Source organism: Astatotilapia calliptera, chromosome 23 (genome assembly GCF_900246225.1).
Source record: "Astatotilapia calliptera chromosome 23, fAstCal1.2, whole genome shotgun sequence".
Taxonomy (NCBI): domain Eukaryota; kingdom Metazoa; phylum Chordata; class Actinopteri; order Cichliformes; family Cichlidae; genus Astatotilapia; species Astatotilapia calliptera.
This window is the reverse complement of record NC_039323.1, coordinates 2,144,955-2,160,492: the sequence shown is the minus strand read 5'-3', so window position 1 is coordinate 2,160,492 and position 15,538 is coordinate 2,144,955. Positions and strand designations below refer to the sequence as shown.

At 41.2% G+C, this 15,538-nt stretch overlaps 2 protein-coding genes and 1 long non-coding RNA gene across 4 annotated transcripts; 1 reads left to right on the top strand and 2 right to left on the bottom strand.

Annotated features, from left to right (window-relative positions):
- Window positions 1-1,639: 1,639 nt before the first annotated feature.
- fpgt (fucose-1-phosphate guanylyltransferase) lies at window positions 1,640-4,959 on the bottom strand. The gene is made up of 4 exons (XM_026158911.1): window positions 4,781-4,959; window positions 4,525-4,692; window positions 3,592-3,684; window positions 1,640-3,194 (listed from the first exon to the last, which is right to left on the bottom strand). Exons 1-4 carry the CDS (start codon window positions 4,851-4,853, stop codon window positions 1,786-1,788), a joined length of 1,743 nt encoding a protein of 580 aa, XP_026014696.1. The 5' UTR covers window positions 4,854-4,959; the 3' UTR covers window positions 1,640-1,785.
- Window positions 4,950-13,906, top strand: LOC113016237 (uncharacterized). 2 transcript variants are annotated; one of them, XR_003271200.1, is made up of 3 exons: window positions 4,950-5,002; window positions 5,755-5,881; window positions 13,270-13,906. It is a non-coding gene; the product is annotated as an uncharacterized LOC113016237 (long non-coding RNA). The 2 variants fall into 2 exon arrangements; XR_003271199.1 differs by lacking the exon at window positions 13,270-13,906 and adding an exon at window positions 6,167-6,329.
- Window positions 6,411-15,538, bottom strand: acot11b (acyl-CoA thioesterase 11b). Its single transcript, XM_026158912.1, has 17 exons — window positions 15,486-15,538; window positions 14,781-14,933; window positions 13,916-14,114; window positions 12,793-12,862; window positions 12,286-12,346; window positions 12,090-12,191; window positions 11,847-11,982; window positions 11,614-11,767; window positions 10,828-10,947; window positions 10,546-10,684; window positions 10,351-10,406; window positions 9,274-9,340; window positions 9,079-9,162; window positions 8,690-8,823; window positions 7,652-7,783; window positions 7,359-7,485; window positions 6,411-7,209 (listed from the first exon to the last, which is right to left on the bottom strand). Exons 3-17 carry the CDS (start codon window positions 14,103-14,105, stop codon window positions 7,051-7,053), a joined length of 1,731 nt encoding a protein of 576 aa, XP_026014697.1. The 5' UTR covers window positions 14,106-14,114; window positions 14,781-14,933; window positions 15,486-15,538; the 3' UTR covers window positions 6,411-7,050.

Sequence of the window (15,538 nt, the reverse complement as noted above, 5' to 3'; positions counted from 1 at the left end):
TCTCTCTCTCTCGCTCGCTCTACCACCCTCGCTCTCTTTCCACTGCACTCGCTCCTTGTATCAGGTGATCGGGTTAATTGGGAACCCACCTGCACATTGATTGCAGGGTGGCGCTAGCCTGTATAAAGCTAAGCCGATGTCTTGTTGGATTAATTCCTCCCGAGCTTCTGGTACGATACAGCAGTAAATGCTGGCGTACTGCGACAGATTGATCAGCAAGAGCCGATTATACGACAGCTACAGGTATGCTCTCGCTTAACCTTGGATTCCCTCCGAATACTGGAATTGGTGTTAATATCCTTTTCCGGCCTGTTGTAGCGCAGCAGTCTGTTTAATTCTGCCATTGCGGAGAGAGGTGTTCGTGGTATCTCCACCAATGAGAGTATAGTGCCTCCGGTCCTGGGGTAAGCTGTTAGAACTACTTTTATTAGCATTCATAGCTATAAGAGTTTAAGGTTACACTTATCTGTTTCAGGGTTCACTGCTGTACTCACCTCTCCATGGTAAATTGTCCAACCTAAATTGGAAGAGTGGACTGCCTTCTCAGTTGCTGTTGTGAACTCCTCCTTGGTGGAGTCTGCTGTCTTGTCTCGTTTTGTCTTATCTTGTTTTTATTAAGTAGGCTTACCTTTTTTTGGGTTCGCCTGGTGTTCTATTTTACCCTGGACTGTTGCTCGTACCCACACTTCTGTGATCGGGCTGAAGTGATTCTCTGCCCGAGTGTCGTGCTGGGACTCTAAATCGCCTGGGTGGCCGGTCTCAGCCGGTGGGGAGCCAGACCGGCCTACGCCTGAGAATAATTATTACCAGCACGAGTGGTAGTTTGACCCGTGGGGAATAAGCCTTGTGTGTGTGTGTGTGTGTGTGTGTGTGTGTGTGTGATTTCTTTTATTAAAGTTATTAACGTGTGTTTTAGTCTTTTTATGATTTGTAGCGAGCCTGACGCTCAGTGTCCTTTTATTCTTTTAACATACTTTTCTGTGTTTTATTTCAGTGAAGGAGGACGAGCCAGTGGCCCTGGGACCTCAGGTGGTGGGTCGTTTTCACACTTTCTTTTGTACAGCACTGGGTGGTCTGTAGTGATTCTTTTGGTGTGATTTTCTTTTGGTTCCACGGCTGCTGGTAAGTCAAAGTTCCACGATTGTTTATTTTTACTGTAGGACACTGTCAATAATGATGCTACATCTTGACTTTTAATATTTTATTTATAAAATATTATTTATAATATTTTATTTATTTCTATAAATAAAACTGTTTTAATATTGGAAGCCAACCTGCCTCAGTGTGCATCCTTGAATCTGTGCGGTCTTCTTTTATTCCTTTTATTTATTTTTCTTAAATATATTTCCTGGGGGTGTGATTCCCCTAGGTGGCGTTGTCAAGTTTATTTATTTTGTGCATAACCCCGCCGACCACTTGGTCACACATGGGTAGAGATGACCTTCATGAACTTCTGATGCAAACACAGTTATTTTGTTCTATAGGCCTGAAATATGACAGAAATTGTTCAGTTCAGAAAAGAGCTTCAAGGATCGTTCCTGGTAGGCTCGCAAGGGGTAAAAGTTCAGGTGATATTGGTATTGTCCAGAGGGGGGAAGGAAAAAAAAGTAAAGTTTTACCAAATTAAATTGGATGGACCTCTCCCCATGTTTATAAAAAGCTTGTATTGCAGATTGTTTAAACAAACAACAAAAACAAAACAATTAACCATTGAATCATCACCCAAACTCATACAGACATAATTAAACTTTACATATGAACTAAATATGCATAAACATCGTCATTTTAGCTGCTCAATCTCCCCTTTATGATGTCCTTATATAGTCCCTTCCTGAGCTCCAACATCTCCTCCAGGTTCTTAGATTGTAAACACTCCTGCATTGACATTAGCTTTGTGTCTTTGGGTAGGGGGCTTGTAGAAGCACTCTGGATGGCCTGCAGCATGTTGAGAGATGTTAAGAAAGAGCTTTGCTGGTCAGAGCAAACTGGAAACAAACACGCGTTCCACAAATTACAGTTGGATGCATCACCAAAGAACCTCAGGACTTCCTTCTCCATCCCCCACATGGACAGACACTTTTTCAGGGTGAACCCAAAAAACTTTAGCTCTTCCATATATGCAGGAGTGCCCACAGTGTACTTGAGATTGTCATTAATCCCAAAGAAGACAGTAACAAAGCTGGTTTGGTCGTGGTGGTTCACACAAAGGGAGTGCATGAAGGCTTCATCGGGCACTGACAGGCCTGGACTGACCCAGCAGCTGCTGATGATGGAGCCTTTACCCACAGACACTCCTGCTCCCAGTCTGGAGTACTCCACCACTGATCCAGCACCCACAGAGCAACTCGCATTGAGGACACTGTACATAATGCAGCAGCCAGAGGAGCCCTCAGGGTTTTCATTCACGGGCACACTGAAGGCAGACGACAGGAGACCCAGCTCGTCCCTCAGAGCTGTGTGCTCAGTGAGGTGAAAGAGGTATTCTGAGGTGGTTCCAATGTGATAAAACTTGGAGTTGTTGAGAAGAATGACATTCAGAGGAGTCCCTTTCAGAAGGTGGAAGATCTTCTGGCGGATTTCCACCAGACTGCTCTCCTCTTTGGTGACATTAGCAGTGTTGTTGGTGTATTCTATTGTGGCCTTAGAGCCCAGTGCTTGAAGAAAGTCCCCGTATGCATCTATCTCACAGCTCAATGGCCCCAACTCTGTCAGCACATTAAGAAGAGACTTTGCAGTATCAAAGTCCACATAATAGGTACTGTCTGTGTAGATAAACTCAGAATCAGTAAACAATCCACTCTGCTGCTTACACACAGCTCCACTTCCTCGCATCTTATCAATGCTTGGCTTGTGCAGGAAGTGCAGGCAGGAAGCATTCTCCATTTCTGAGTACGAAGATTTTTCTTGTGGATCCAACACAAAAACGCCGTGGGTGGTTCCTACTGAGAGCAGGGAGGGGTGGGCTAAAGCTGTAAAGCCAGGTTTATCAAACTTAACACTCTCCTCCTCTGCTATACTGTAGAGCTCTATGTCATCTGCACAGGTCACTAAAACACCAGGCTTCATTTGTGATGGGAAATCCACATACATGGCTAGTTTGAGCTCCAGCATCTGAAAGATGGGGTCACCCAAAGGCACAGCCATGAAGATCTTTCCCAGAGCGCTGGCACTGGGCAAACGCTGACTGAACCCCCCTGGAAGAAGGAGGCGATTTAAAGGTGAGATTGAGAATTAATTAAATAAAGTATGTTGCATTTTATAAAATACGTGAGCATTACTGTAATTTACAGTGGAACAATCAGACCAAACACTTTCATTTGAAGGCCCTAACTTCAAACTCATATAATCATAAATATGGGTGGAAATGCATAACAGATATTTTATTAGGTGACTTGGTAATATTGCCATTCTGTGTTTTGGATTTTGTGTAGAAGTGAAATATGCTGACAGTTACTGCAGCTCATACTGGAGTAAACAAGTAGAACCATACTGAAAATGTAAAGTGAGAAGCCAAAAGAAGACAAAGAAGAAGGAGGAGGAGGAGGAGGAGGAGATCATTTTTCACATTTAAGAATGAAAAATAAGAAATACCTGCATGAATCAGGATTACTCTCAGTCTGCCCAGAGACTTTCCATAAATGTCATTTAGTTGCTGCAGTGCGTATAGAGTGGAGCCCCCATTCCCTTGAAAAGACAAGGAGTAATAATAACAACAATAATAATAATAACTAAAGCTGCAAGCAGTAATAAGAGGGCCCTTGTACCCTAGCGTACGTCCAAGCATCCTGAGCCATGCTGCGTTCAAGCTGAGTTAAAGCTCTGGTCTGCCGTGACTGAGCAGTGTCACATGGTCATGTGGATGCTAACTAGGTGTTGTGTCATTTAGCTTCTGAACGCTTATGCCCACTAGGTCGTGATGTAGATCAGCGGTCCCCAATCCCTGGTCCATGGACTGGTACCGGTCCGTGAGTCGTTTGGCACCGGGCCGCGAGAGTTGAGGCTCGGGTGCGAAATTTATGGTTTTCAGGGTTTTTATCATTATTTTGTGTGTTATGAATAAATCTTTTTTTTGCACTGGTTTTATTTTGTTGCATTTATCAGCACCTTAAAGGCTGGTACGTGAAAATATTGTAGGACATAAACTGGTCCGTGGCACAAAAATGGTTGGGGACCGCTGATGTAGAATACCCACTAACTATATGTCACGCTAACATCATGCGCTGAGCAACCAATTAAAATTTCTGGTACATGGGATGATGCCACTGGGAGGCCCCATAAGTGTGACCCAGTATTGGCACATATTTGTCTCCAGACTGCCCTGCACCGAGTTAACAATCCAAGATGGCGGCAGTGAACGTAAACAGTTGTAAAACTGTAAAATGTTTAATCTGTACAGTCACTGATGTGTATATGTGACATGCTATTTATAAGGCTCTATCCATGCAGTAAAAAAGGTGATGCATTTCGTTAACTACTACTACTGATGATGATGATGATGATGATGATAAGGTAGTACTAGCTCACCTATTTTCGGTCCAGGAGGATCTGAGAAGACTTTGTAGTGAACTCCAACAGGAAGCTCCTTTCTGTCAACTTTCTCGCTGATTTGCAGCTCATACGCTTTTCTCTGACTCCCGTCCACAGCAGTCACAACCACTACATCCCAAAACTCACCAGGCTGCACCTCTCGACCTTCAGGAAAACAGGAAAAAAAACATTCATAGCTACTTTGACTAAACTTCAAGGCACATTGAGTCAGATCATTGACATTTAATCTCACCACGCAGAGAGTTAAACTTTCTGAGTTTTTTTCTTGTAGCAGTTTGAAGCCTCCTTGTACAGTCGTGGCTCATACTTTCGTTTCTGATACAAATTAAATATAGAAACTAGAATGAAGTATTTCTCATATATATTCCACCACGGAATGACAGTCTCTTACTTCCGGGTTTGGTCACATGGCTCGTTGCGCTATCCAATGGGAGGAGGAAGTCGGAGCCCTCGAGTAAGTACAGTAAATCCATTCAACGAGCGTGTGTTTTAGTTCATTGTTGTCATCATTACGCCTGTCTTTACTAGATGCTGTGAATATGTCGTACTCGAGTGCCGCGTATGTGTATAGGCACTGCTAATGCTAGCGTGAACAGATACGTCTTGTTAGCTTGGAAGTTGTAGTGGTTTATGCTAATTCTCGCCCCAACTGTTTACACTTGGTTATAAGAGCTGGAGCGGGAGAGTTACTTACTTTCTTTTTACCTTTCACTGTCAGACTCAACGCAGGAACACACCGTTTACATTAAGTTGTTTTCAGTTGTTTCTACTCACTCAAAATCACAACAGTACCAGGATCGATACTAAGCACCTATTTCTGGCCTGAGTGATAGCCTGCTGCCCTGAACACTGACCCTACAAGCTGCATTCCTGCTGAGTTGCTTTAACATTAAACAAATGGAGTCCTGTATCTCCAAGATAACATAAGTGTAAATTTAGACTGGTTGGCAAAAAAGGCCTTGGCATTAGGCTAAAGGAAAACTAAAGGACCGATTATCATGGTCTCTTAAAAGATAAACAAAGATTACTGCTACATATTACTCTACAAAATTATAGATTAATTAATAGCAAAAATAATTATAATAAAAAGGAACATATACTATGGATATATCTGTATGTATAATCGTAACAGCAACTCCTCAGTGATCTGAGGAGATGCTTTGGTTGAATACTGTGCACTCAGGAAACTTCACATCCTTCATCCAGAAACGCTGACATGAGATCCAACATGTTGTTACGCCAGTCTGTAGGAGAAGAGATTCATCCAGAGGATCCATGCTTGCTCCAAGTGATGTGTGAGGAGCTGATGGAGGCATAAAGGCTCCGGATACAGGTTAGAGCTATGCTGCATTTCTACTGTTACACAGCAACAATGCTGGTATCTCCCCAATCTGAAACAAGGACATCAAATGTCAAGTTTCAGTGCCCTGCAGAGCAGATAGTTTTGAGCTGTAATAAGATAATAATCCAGGAATCTTTGCATCATTTGTTTTACTGAAATTCAGTCTAGTTTGAGTCTGTTACAGTTCAAATTTGCTGAAATTCTACAGTTCAGACTACACCCTTTTATATGCAGATTGTCTTTTTTTTTTATCCTTGTGTTCAACCCTTTATTTAGCATGAGCATAACTGAATGATTGTGCCTCAAGCAAAATACCTGGAAAACAGCATAACCGACTCCTGCCAGATCAGATTGTTCACAGACGCCTTTTTATTCTACTTTGCTGGCCTCGTGCAGCTGTTACAACACTAGAAGCTTACAGTGGAATACTGTGAGTTATTGTTTCCTCTGATTTTCTTTCTGTTCATTTAAGAATGGTCAAGAATCCAGTGGGAAGTGAGCAACAATGAAATAGTTCAAATAAGCACAATTTTAAGTTTATTGTTTCAGTTCAATCATGATTTAAGATTTTTGACCATCAAGCGTCCACATATGATACAATCAGTTCAATTACATTTGTGCAAAACTATACATTGTGGACTAGAAAAAATATACAGCATCATTACACATGAAATGTACATATTAGCTGCATCAATCGAAGGTTTAATCAACAGTTCAGACTTTATTCGAGGTGATACAAAATACACAAAGAAAACTGAACATTTCAATTTTTCTTTTTTTCGTAACAACTGGCAGTGCCAATAAAAACATGGCTGTCTAAAGATAAACAATGAGATTCTGTTAAATATTTAAAACTACGTACCAAAAACAGATCCATTAATCTATAAATTAATATTGCACAGAAGGTTTAGGCTCTAAGAGGATTCAAATCCAACATTGAAAATATAGTGTACCGTTACTGCACCATTATTACTGGTGCAAACAAGTAGAAGCTTCTACAAATCCAATGCCTTTTATAATCCCAGCGTTTCAAAGTTAACGTTGGACTTTACTGGCTTTTGTGAGCACCTTTACAAGAAATGGGACGAACAAAGAGGGCTGATCCTGTTCTTTCCTCCTGATTCTTCTTCTTGTCTCAGTAGACTGTGGTAATACTGGTGTCACAGCACAGAGGGCGGCAGAGCAGCCAAGCTATCCTTGTTGGCCAGCAGGAATTGGCTGCAGGCCGAAAAGGCGCTGTAAAAGCTTGAGGAGAGTCCCGCAATGTCTGTGGAAATGTAGGGGAGGACACCTGGTGTGGCCTGGTTGTAGTAGGTGATCTGAAACACAGCAATCACAGCGTGTGACTGATAATTAACCCTTTCCATTTTTTGCTTTAGTTTTGGAGCGGTGACTTGTTTAAAGCTACAACATAAAAATGCAGCCCAGCAACTACAGGTTGTGTTTGTGCCCCTCTCATTTGGCTAACCTTGGTAACAGAACTGGACTCTTCCCAGATTGTGAAGCCAGCACAGAGCACCTCTCCCCTCGTGTACTCTTCCGTGGGCGGGTGAGTGGGCAAAGTGACTGAACGTAGAGCGATCAGATACGGATCTCTGAGATGGACAAAGGCAGAGAGCGTCATGAGAACTTATGAAAATGCAAACATGAAGCAGGGAGTGGGATTTCCTCACCTGGATGATTGAGCATCAAGACATTTTAACCCACACAGAGTTTTGTGCGAAATTATCACGTGACGCAAGCAAGGTCATATCAACACACCTGGAATCACAGGGCTTCCGTCTAGATGCCAGCAAGATGAAGTCCTTCCCCTTTCCCCCTTTAGTGACAGAGGGTGTAGCTACGCGATAGATGGTGTCCTCCTCATCTGCCTGGTTGATCACCTCACACTCTCTGCAGTTGAAACCCAGTGATGTGGATGTTTAGAGCTTTTAGATTATTGAGCATTATGTCACATTAAACAATCCGGTTATGTCACTGAGTTTATTTTGAATATCCAGTGAATATAAGTGGGTTCGTTTTCATTCTACTGCAATAAAGAGCTGCATGTGTTTTTGCCCCATAATGGAACGACATTGAGAGATTACATGTAAACGTAACAGTCTGTCAGCCACGTTGTTTACTGTATTTGTTTAAAAGATGCATTAGCAATGCATTAAACAGTCTGTCCAATAAACTACGATTATCTTCCATACAGCCACACTGCCTATGTGCTGGAAATATATGGGAATAATACTGTATCTAACATTACCCTCCTGGTCAGGGGGATTTCCAAGATTTATTTAAATAGCGTGGCAGAGGTGGCAACCGAGTACCTGTCAGCGGAGGATGTGAAATCAGAAAATTCTGTCAGAAATAAATATCAAACCAAACCTGCTGGAAACTAGTTAAATTTGGTGATTTATAATAATTTCCACTTTGCACAGACCTCCTGTCTCCAGAAACACTCATTACAAGATGTGGCTGTCCCAAAAACCATATCAGCCTTGAGTGGTCCAATCACACAAAATGTGTTTTTCTGTCAAGTGGTAGAAGTAAAGAAAAATGTTTCACACATGCTTTGGCTTCAGTTCATTTTTGTGAAATAAATTACTTGGGGAATTGTCAGTGGACTATACCATTATGAGTTATGGGGGGGGGGGTCGTTTCTCAGAACATTTATTGTTCTGAGCACAAGCTTTCAGTACCTCATTGTGGTATCTAACACTCTATAGTTAAACTGACAGTAACTTTTCTCCTCAGTAAAAGGATCTGAACTCAGATGATGCTGCTAAATACCAAATGTGTCTAAGTACTGACTCATAATGCCGGTCCCACTCCATTCTCCTCCTCAGGTCTGACAGTAGATGGAACGTCTGCTCTGCCGAGACTCTGACGTTCATCTCCACCTTGAAACACAGCATTTGGTTTTCCTCCAGTGTGTACAATCTGACCTATGAATTAAAGACATCCACAAAGAGGAGGCAGGTTCAGTGTCTGTAAATAGGATTAATTTCTGGTACCTAACTGGTGATTATACATGCTCCTGGAATGACTTATGCTAACATAGTTTTCTTGACCTATTCTGCAATATTAAAGAATCTACATAAAACACTATGACCCATATTTTGAGCACCTCACTATAACTGTGCAAAATGCTGGAAAATCCAATGAGCTATACCCTGAACAGATATGCAAACATTTGTGACCTTATTTTTCTCCGAAGCCAACACCCAGTTGTTCCTGTTGTCCATTAATTTCAGCGCTGAGACATTGTTGTAGCTCAGGTACATCTGAAAATATAAAGCGTTACTTTGTATACAGTAGCATTATCCAGCTCTGAGTGTCTCTGTTAACAAAACAAAAATTAAATTAGATAAAAATTTAAAAAACCAAACAAACACCTGGTTACTTGGATCCCAGGGAACAGACAAGGGCACTTCAGTTTGCTTGCAGGAGATGATATATTTCCTGTAAACATGAAGTACAGCAATGATGTTCTGTAGCTCAGGGCACTACAGAAAGACCAAAAACACAAGCACTTTTACTCAAGCAATGACCCAACACATCATGTTATCAAACAGAGGAATAAAGATTGCACTGTTTAGAGTTGAACAATAAACTCATTATGCCTGCTCGAGTCTGCGGTAAAGTCTGCTCAGCCGTGATGCATTGGTCTGCCAAGTCATTAGCGCCTGCAAACTCTTGTAAACAATGGATTCGGTCATATGACCAAAAAGTAAATCCAGTGATGAGACCGTTTCAGTTCCACTGCTTTATAATGCATCATGATTAACAACATGTTTGCATACAAACACGATTTAAAAGGTTCAAAATGTAATTTAACTAATTTACTAAGGGAATAGATTCATTGTGACTCTTTTAGAAATATTGGTTATTTATTTATTGCAAAGCATTAAATAGCCTAACCTGTACGCTGTCAACAAAACAATCTGCAATAAACAACAATCGTTACTCTGACACATAAACAGAAAACAACCCTAATTGTTTTAAAAGGGAGCTGTTCTACTCTACTGTAGAAGGGTAACTTTGCATTGTACAAAAATCATTCGTAGTTATTCTGTGCTGGGCCTTTGTGCAGCCACCTCAGTTGAAAACAAGCCATTTTAGCTCACTTCCTGCTAAGCCAACATGCATCTGATTCGTTGGCCCTCAAAACTGAAGGTTTCGATCCAATGTGCAGAGCTGTGGACTGGAATGATGATTCTGGAGATATCTACTCTCAGAGACATCAAACGGAGCTCAGAGTAAACCTGCCTTCCTTTGCTGACAAAAACTGAAAATATGTGAGTCTTTAAAGTACTCTAAAGCCTGAGATTTTGGCTCATTGAAATTATCTGCACGTACACCGGCCTCATTTTGGCCTTTTTCAAAATGTGAGGAACCATAACTTTACCAACGTAAATATGACAGAAAATAAGATGACACAAAAATAGCTCCTCCTGATAGAAGATATTTACCTATCAAGGCGAATCTTCTTTCTGGCAATAGCTTCTTGAAAGCGTCTTTTTCCATCCTGTAAAACAAGAGATGATCTAAGACTGAAATTCTTAATATGTATACTGTGTACACCATGTTAAAAAAAGTTTATTTTCAGTTCACCCTTCATCTAAGGGCCTCTAAAAATATAGAAATAAGTCACTCGGATAACTTACCACAGGCTCAGGTCGTATCCGTGGCAGCGTGCATGGTTTCCTGTCACTGTCCAGCACCTCAAAGGTCATAAAGGCACTATTTATGTGGCGCAGAGGTTCTCCACCCTGGTAGGCCTCAGCACAAACTCCCACCTCCATGCTAGTGTGCGCAGGAATGTGGGTTAAAGAAAACATATGCATCCAGCAAACAGCGCTCCAAGTGTTATAATCACAAATTAGAAGGTTAAATATTTAATGAATTGTTTTATTTTCTGAAATATTTGTCATAATGTGTCGCTTCACCTGTGCTTGAAGGCATTGTTAACAATAGCTTTCAGTACCAGTCGGTCGCCGATGTGAGACGGGCCACGAAAATGGAACATGTCTATGGACCTCAGGGTTGGATGAGCGTTACACAGGCGACTGCATCGAAATATAAGGAAAAAGAAAAACAGTGTTTTGATTGGGTTTGTTTGGCCTCATTACAAATAAACAGTTTCTCTTTTGGAAACTCAATCTCCTTTTTTCCAGCAATTAGATGAGAATATCGATACGTGTGGTAGTGCCGCTAGCTTCCACCAAACACACATGACAATAATACACACTCACTGGCCACTTTGTTAGGTACACCTTCATTGTACCAGGTTGGATTGCCTTTTGCCCTGAGAGCTGCCTTCAAACTTTGTAGATTTTGGTCGATATTGACATGATAGCATCTGCACATCCATGATGCAAATCTACCCTTTCACCACATCCCAAAGGTGCTCTGTTGGATTGAGATCTGGTTACTGTGGATCCCACTTGAGTCCAGTGAACTCACTGTAATGCTCAGTGCCACGTTATCCTGCTGAAAGCAGTAAGCAGAAGATGGGCACACAGCATCAACACTCAGGTAGAGTAACCGTGGATTTTCATCCAGGGAACTAAAGCTCACGTGATATCTTGTTGTTTTTGGACCATTCTTACAGTAGGTGTTCTCAATAAAGTGGCCAATGAGCGTAGCTCTTATCCAACTCTTAGTAATCTAACAAATGTTTTTGCTGTTTGAAAAAAATTACATGTATACAAATAGAAAAGCTTTGTGCATACCTTGCTGCAATTGTAGCCACATTTTCCATCCAGGCCATAATCTGGCCCCCAAAAGTGCTGACTTGGTGGTTGGCATGGGGCGGAAGCACCAGCTCTACACTCTCAACACGTGTCCGCTCAGCTGCCACAGCGTCCTGATACTCCTGGCATTCTCCTGATGAGTGCACAAAAACAAGGACGTTTAATGAATCTGTTTTTAAAGTGCCGTGTGCTATAAAGACTTATGTCTGTACCCAGCTGAGCTGTGCTGCTGCTCAGTAGGTCTGTGATAATCTCAGCGTGGATGAGCCTCATCCTCCTCCGCTCTGCTGCCAGGCTGTACTCCATCTGCTCCATTTGTGTGTGAGCAATCACCTGCTTCAGCTGTACCTGTGAGGACACAACAAAAAACTAATTTAAAAAAAAAAAAAGCCAGAGATGTTAAATCAAATTTATTAAAATGCCCCTCTGCCCATATTTTGATCTGCGCTCTTTACCTTCCCAGCTTCTGTCCTTCTGGCAGCAAAGGTTGCAAAGGCGTGGCAAACCTTCCACTGCCTGTCAGTGTAAAGGTCCTCGCAAGTCACTAAAATGCCCACCTGAGATGAAACAAATCACTAACGTCATTATATTCCTTCCCTAAAAAAATAAAAAGTTTAAATATCCCAAAAGCACAGAGTGCCACCCGCTAACCTCCATACTGGACGTAAAGGCTCTGTTGACCTTTGCGATGATATTAACAACCTTTCCTACCCTGGAGGAGACAGACACAGACGCCATTCTTTACTATCAACAAGGAGAAGTATTTGTACTGCACATACTCTGAAACCTTTATGCTATGAGACATAATTTTCAGTCAACAGCAAGGCATGTTTGGCCATGACACTTGCTATCTGCAATTGGAAAGAAATGTTTACTATATTTTCATGAGTCACCTCTTATTTTTTTAACGATTAAAAAAATTAAATTAAGATTTATGGAGAATATCATAACTAATGATTTGTAACCATAAAACTGTCTTTCTTGTTTAGTAGCATTTGTCCTTCAAACTTTACTAAAAGTTGAGTTCAAGTTGACACTTTATCCCAAAATGACCCTTTTTTCTCTCCTCTGCTGGCACTGCATGCAACGTGTTGTCTCTGCAGTCATTACTCAGTTTGAATTAAACCTTGGCAGTCAGTACTAAGATTAATACCTTACCCTATGGTGTGTTCAAAATGAATGTCATCCACCGATGCAGTGATACAGGAGCAACCTGCATGTCTCTCAGCTGGAAGATCAGAGATTACACAAAAAACTTAAGCAGTGCAGCAGAAAGCATATGTGCAAAATACTAAATTTTATAAGGAGAGTGGCTTATTGAGTGGCTCCACAGTGTAGTGGTTTACACATTTTCCTAACAAATAAAAGCTCCCTAGTTCAATCCTGGAAAGAGGTGCAGATCCCTTTGGGGTAGCGTCATACGGCATCCGGCATAAACACTTTGCCAGATCAAACATTTGGCACGACTGGAGATTGTTATTTGGGCTTTTATCTCATCACGTCTGGATTATTGTAATTAATTTGTCAATTTTTTTTAACAAAACTTCCTTGGAACATTTGCAGGCTGTTCAGAAAGCTGCTGCAAAGCGTCAAAGTCTTCTAAGTACTAACATGTCACACCATTTCTAATTTCAGAGTCCACTTTAACAATCTGGTTTTGACTGTAAAAGCTCTGCATGGACAAGCAGAGCTTTTACACCCATACATCACCAGCAGATCCCTGAGGTCACGTGATAAGGGCCTGCAGCACTAAGGGTGACAGAGCGTTTTGCAGCAGTGGCCCTCAGACTTCTATGTAAGAGCAGAATTCATGAGTCCCCGAGTTTCAATTTTTCGTGATACACTGAAACCTGTGAGTATTTTTGCAAATATCCCTGCTCCATAAAGTGAAGGTAATCAGCACTGTGATATGAGCATTCACGTAACATGACTGAAGATTATAGTGGGTGTGACAGCGATTACAAAACAAACAGCATCAAACACGTTTAAAAAATTCAATGATCAGACTCTAACTCATGCCCATTACTTCCACCTACAATATTTCAGTTGAAATGATGGTGGATGGTTAATGGTGCTACCATGGTCTGTATTCAAGGTTGCAGTTGCATTCAAATGTTTGAGTTAATGAGCGACTTGCAGAGTTACAGAAAGCTCATAAGAATTTTAATGCAATCATTTAGCCTTTATTTGCAGCTTTAATCTGCATTTGGAATGAGGCGCATCGGAGAAGAGAATCTCCGATTAAACTGTACATGTGAGAGTTTTCCTGATCCTTTCCTACCAGATAAACAGGCTGTGGAGTCCATCCACTTCAGCAGCTGTCCAACACTCAGCTCCCCACAGTGATTGGCATGACAGGGCAGCACGATCTGACTCATCTGCACTTCAGTGGGGTTTCTGTACACTTCCCCACTCTCCTGGATGAGCAGGGGGTCCGGCATGGTGTCTGAATCTTTATTTTCTGAAGTCATATCTCACAACTCCACATAAAGGAAATACAGAAAAAGAAGTTACAGCAGAACATTTGGTGTCGGACGTAATGGATTTGATTCAAGTCAGAACAAATGCGATATTCTATAAACATTTGTGAAATCAACAAGCCCAGAACCAAACCTGAAAACTGCAGGTTGATTTCGTCCAGCACTGCAGCATAAGACTGTAAGCTTTAAATAATCTGCAGCTAGGTTTGTCCTCTGTGTTGCTCAACATTTTTTCACCCCTTACTCAGGGATCAGGAGCAGAAATGCATATTTATGAAATTAAAACTCTGCGGCATTTTAGGAAGTGTTCTTAAAACTATGCTAATTTACATGTAGTCTAAATGGAGCTTGTTACTCGTCTTTTTTTAAAAGTCGCTATCACGCAAACTATTTCTGGGCATGCCACTACACTAAGGGGGGCATTCATGGAAAGTATTTGGTGGGACAGAAGTGTTTGCCCACAGCTACTGCTCCAGTGGGGTGAACATTTAGTCACCTGTCTCTCTTATAAGTTATCAATGTAACTTATATATTTGTAGAGAAGTAACACAACATTTGAAATGAGCGTCTCACTTAATTTAATATTTCAGCATTTAAATATGTTATCCTGTGACAGCTATCGCGCTAATGACGTTGTAAACAAACGACTGAAAATTGCTTACTCACTTGAAAACTTCCTGCTGAAGCTGACGTCGACAGAAAGTCCGTTTAGTGCCAAAGAGTGTCTTGTGCAAAACACAAAGTCAACAGAAAAAGTGCACAAAGCGACCCCAAAGCGGTGGCTCTTCTCATTTCACCCATTCCTGAATAACACGGCAACTGAATAAACACACACAACACAGGTTTAGTGAAAGGTTTCGCCACTGGAGGGAGAAAGAGGGAGAGAGACCGTCCCCCGTAGTGGGTTTAGTGTTTAAGGTGGAATTAGAGTGAATGTCTTTAAGTTGGGAGATTCAAATCGTTATTCAATAAAAACGTAATACACATCATTTTATAAGAAGCTGAAAAAAATAAAGAAAAAAATCCCGACTACTTGAGAATACTTTCTTTAATAAAAATCGAGCTTTATTCGATTCTATTTTATGGTTGTGTCAATATTTCATTATTATTTTAACTTGACTGAATTCATATAAATATAAAGCTTTAAAGAGTTCTGGTAACCTTTCGTGGGCTGATTAAAAATACGTGTAAACATTTTTAGAAAGGTAAAATATACATTTCCTTTCATTACCAGAATGCTTTATTTACACTGTAAGCGTAACAAAGTCACGAAACGAGGCCTCCACTGTGGATTTGTGCGCTAAATCGCGCACTTTTGTTATCGCAGAACCGACGTTAAAACCAGTAAACGATAAGCACGAAAAGGCAGACCTTAAGGCGATTGTTATGTTTCTATTGGCCTATGGGAGCGTCAGTCAGACGTG

What these genes read in the sequence shown, in the direction of transcription:
- acot11b (XM_026158912.1), bottom strand. Translation starts at nt 14,105, where the DNA reads ATGACTTCAGAAAATAAAGATTCAGACACCATGCCGGACCCCCTGCTC. An exon ending in TGGCTTCGGAGAAAAATAAG is followed by an intron (nt 8,824 to 9,078) that starts GTCACAAATGTT and finishes TTTAATTCATAG; the next exon opens with GTCAGATTGTACACACTGGA. An exon ending in AGTCCAGTTCTGTTACCAAG is followed by an intron (nt 7,210 to 7,358) that starts GTTAGCCAAATG and finishes GCTGTGTTTCAG; the next exon opens with ATCACCTACTACAACCAGGC.
- fpgt (XM_026158911.1), bottom strand. Translation starts at nt 4,853, where the DNA reads ATGAGCCACGACTGTACAAGGAGGCTTCAAACTGCTACAAGAAAAAAA. An exon ending in TCCTCCTGGACCGAAAATAG is followed by an intron (nt 3,685 to 4,524) that starts GTGAGCTAGTAC and finishes TGTCTTTTCAAG; the next exon opens with GGAATGGGGGCTCCACTCTA. An exon ending in AGTAATCCTGATTCATGCAG is followed by an intron (nt 3,195 to 3,591) that starts GTATTTCTTATT and finishes TCCTTCTTCCAG; the next exon opens with GGGGGTTCAGTCAGCGTTTG.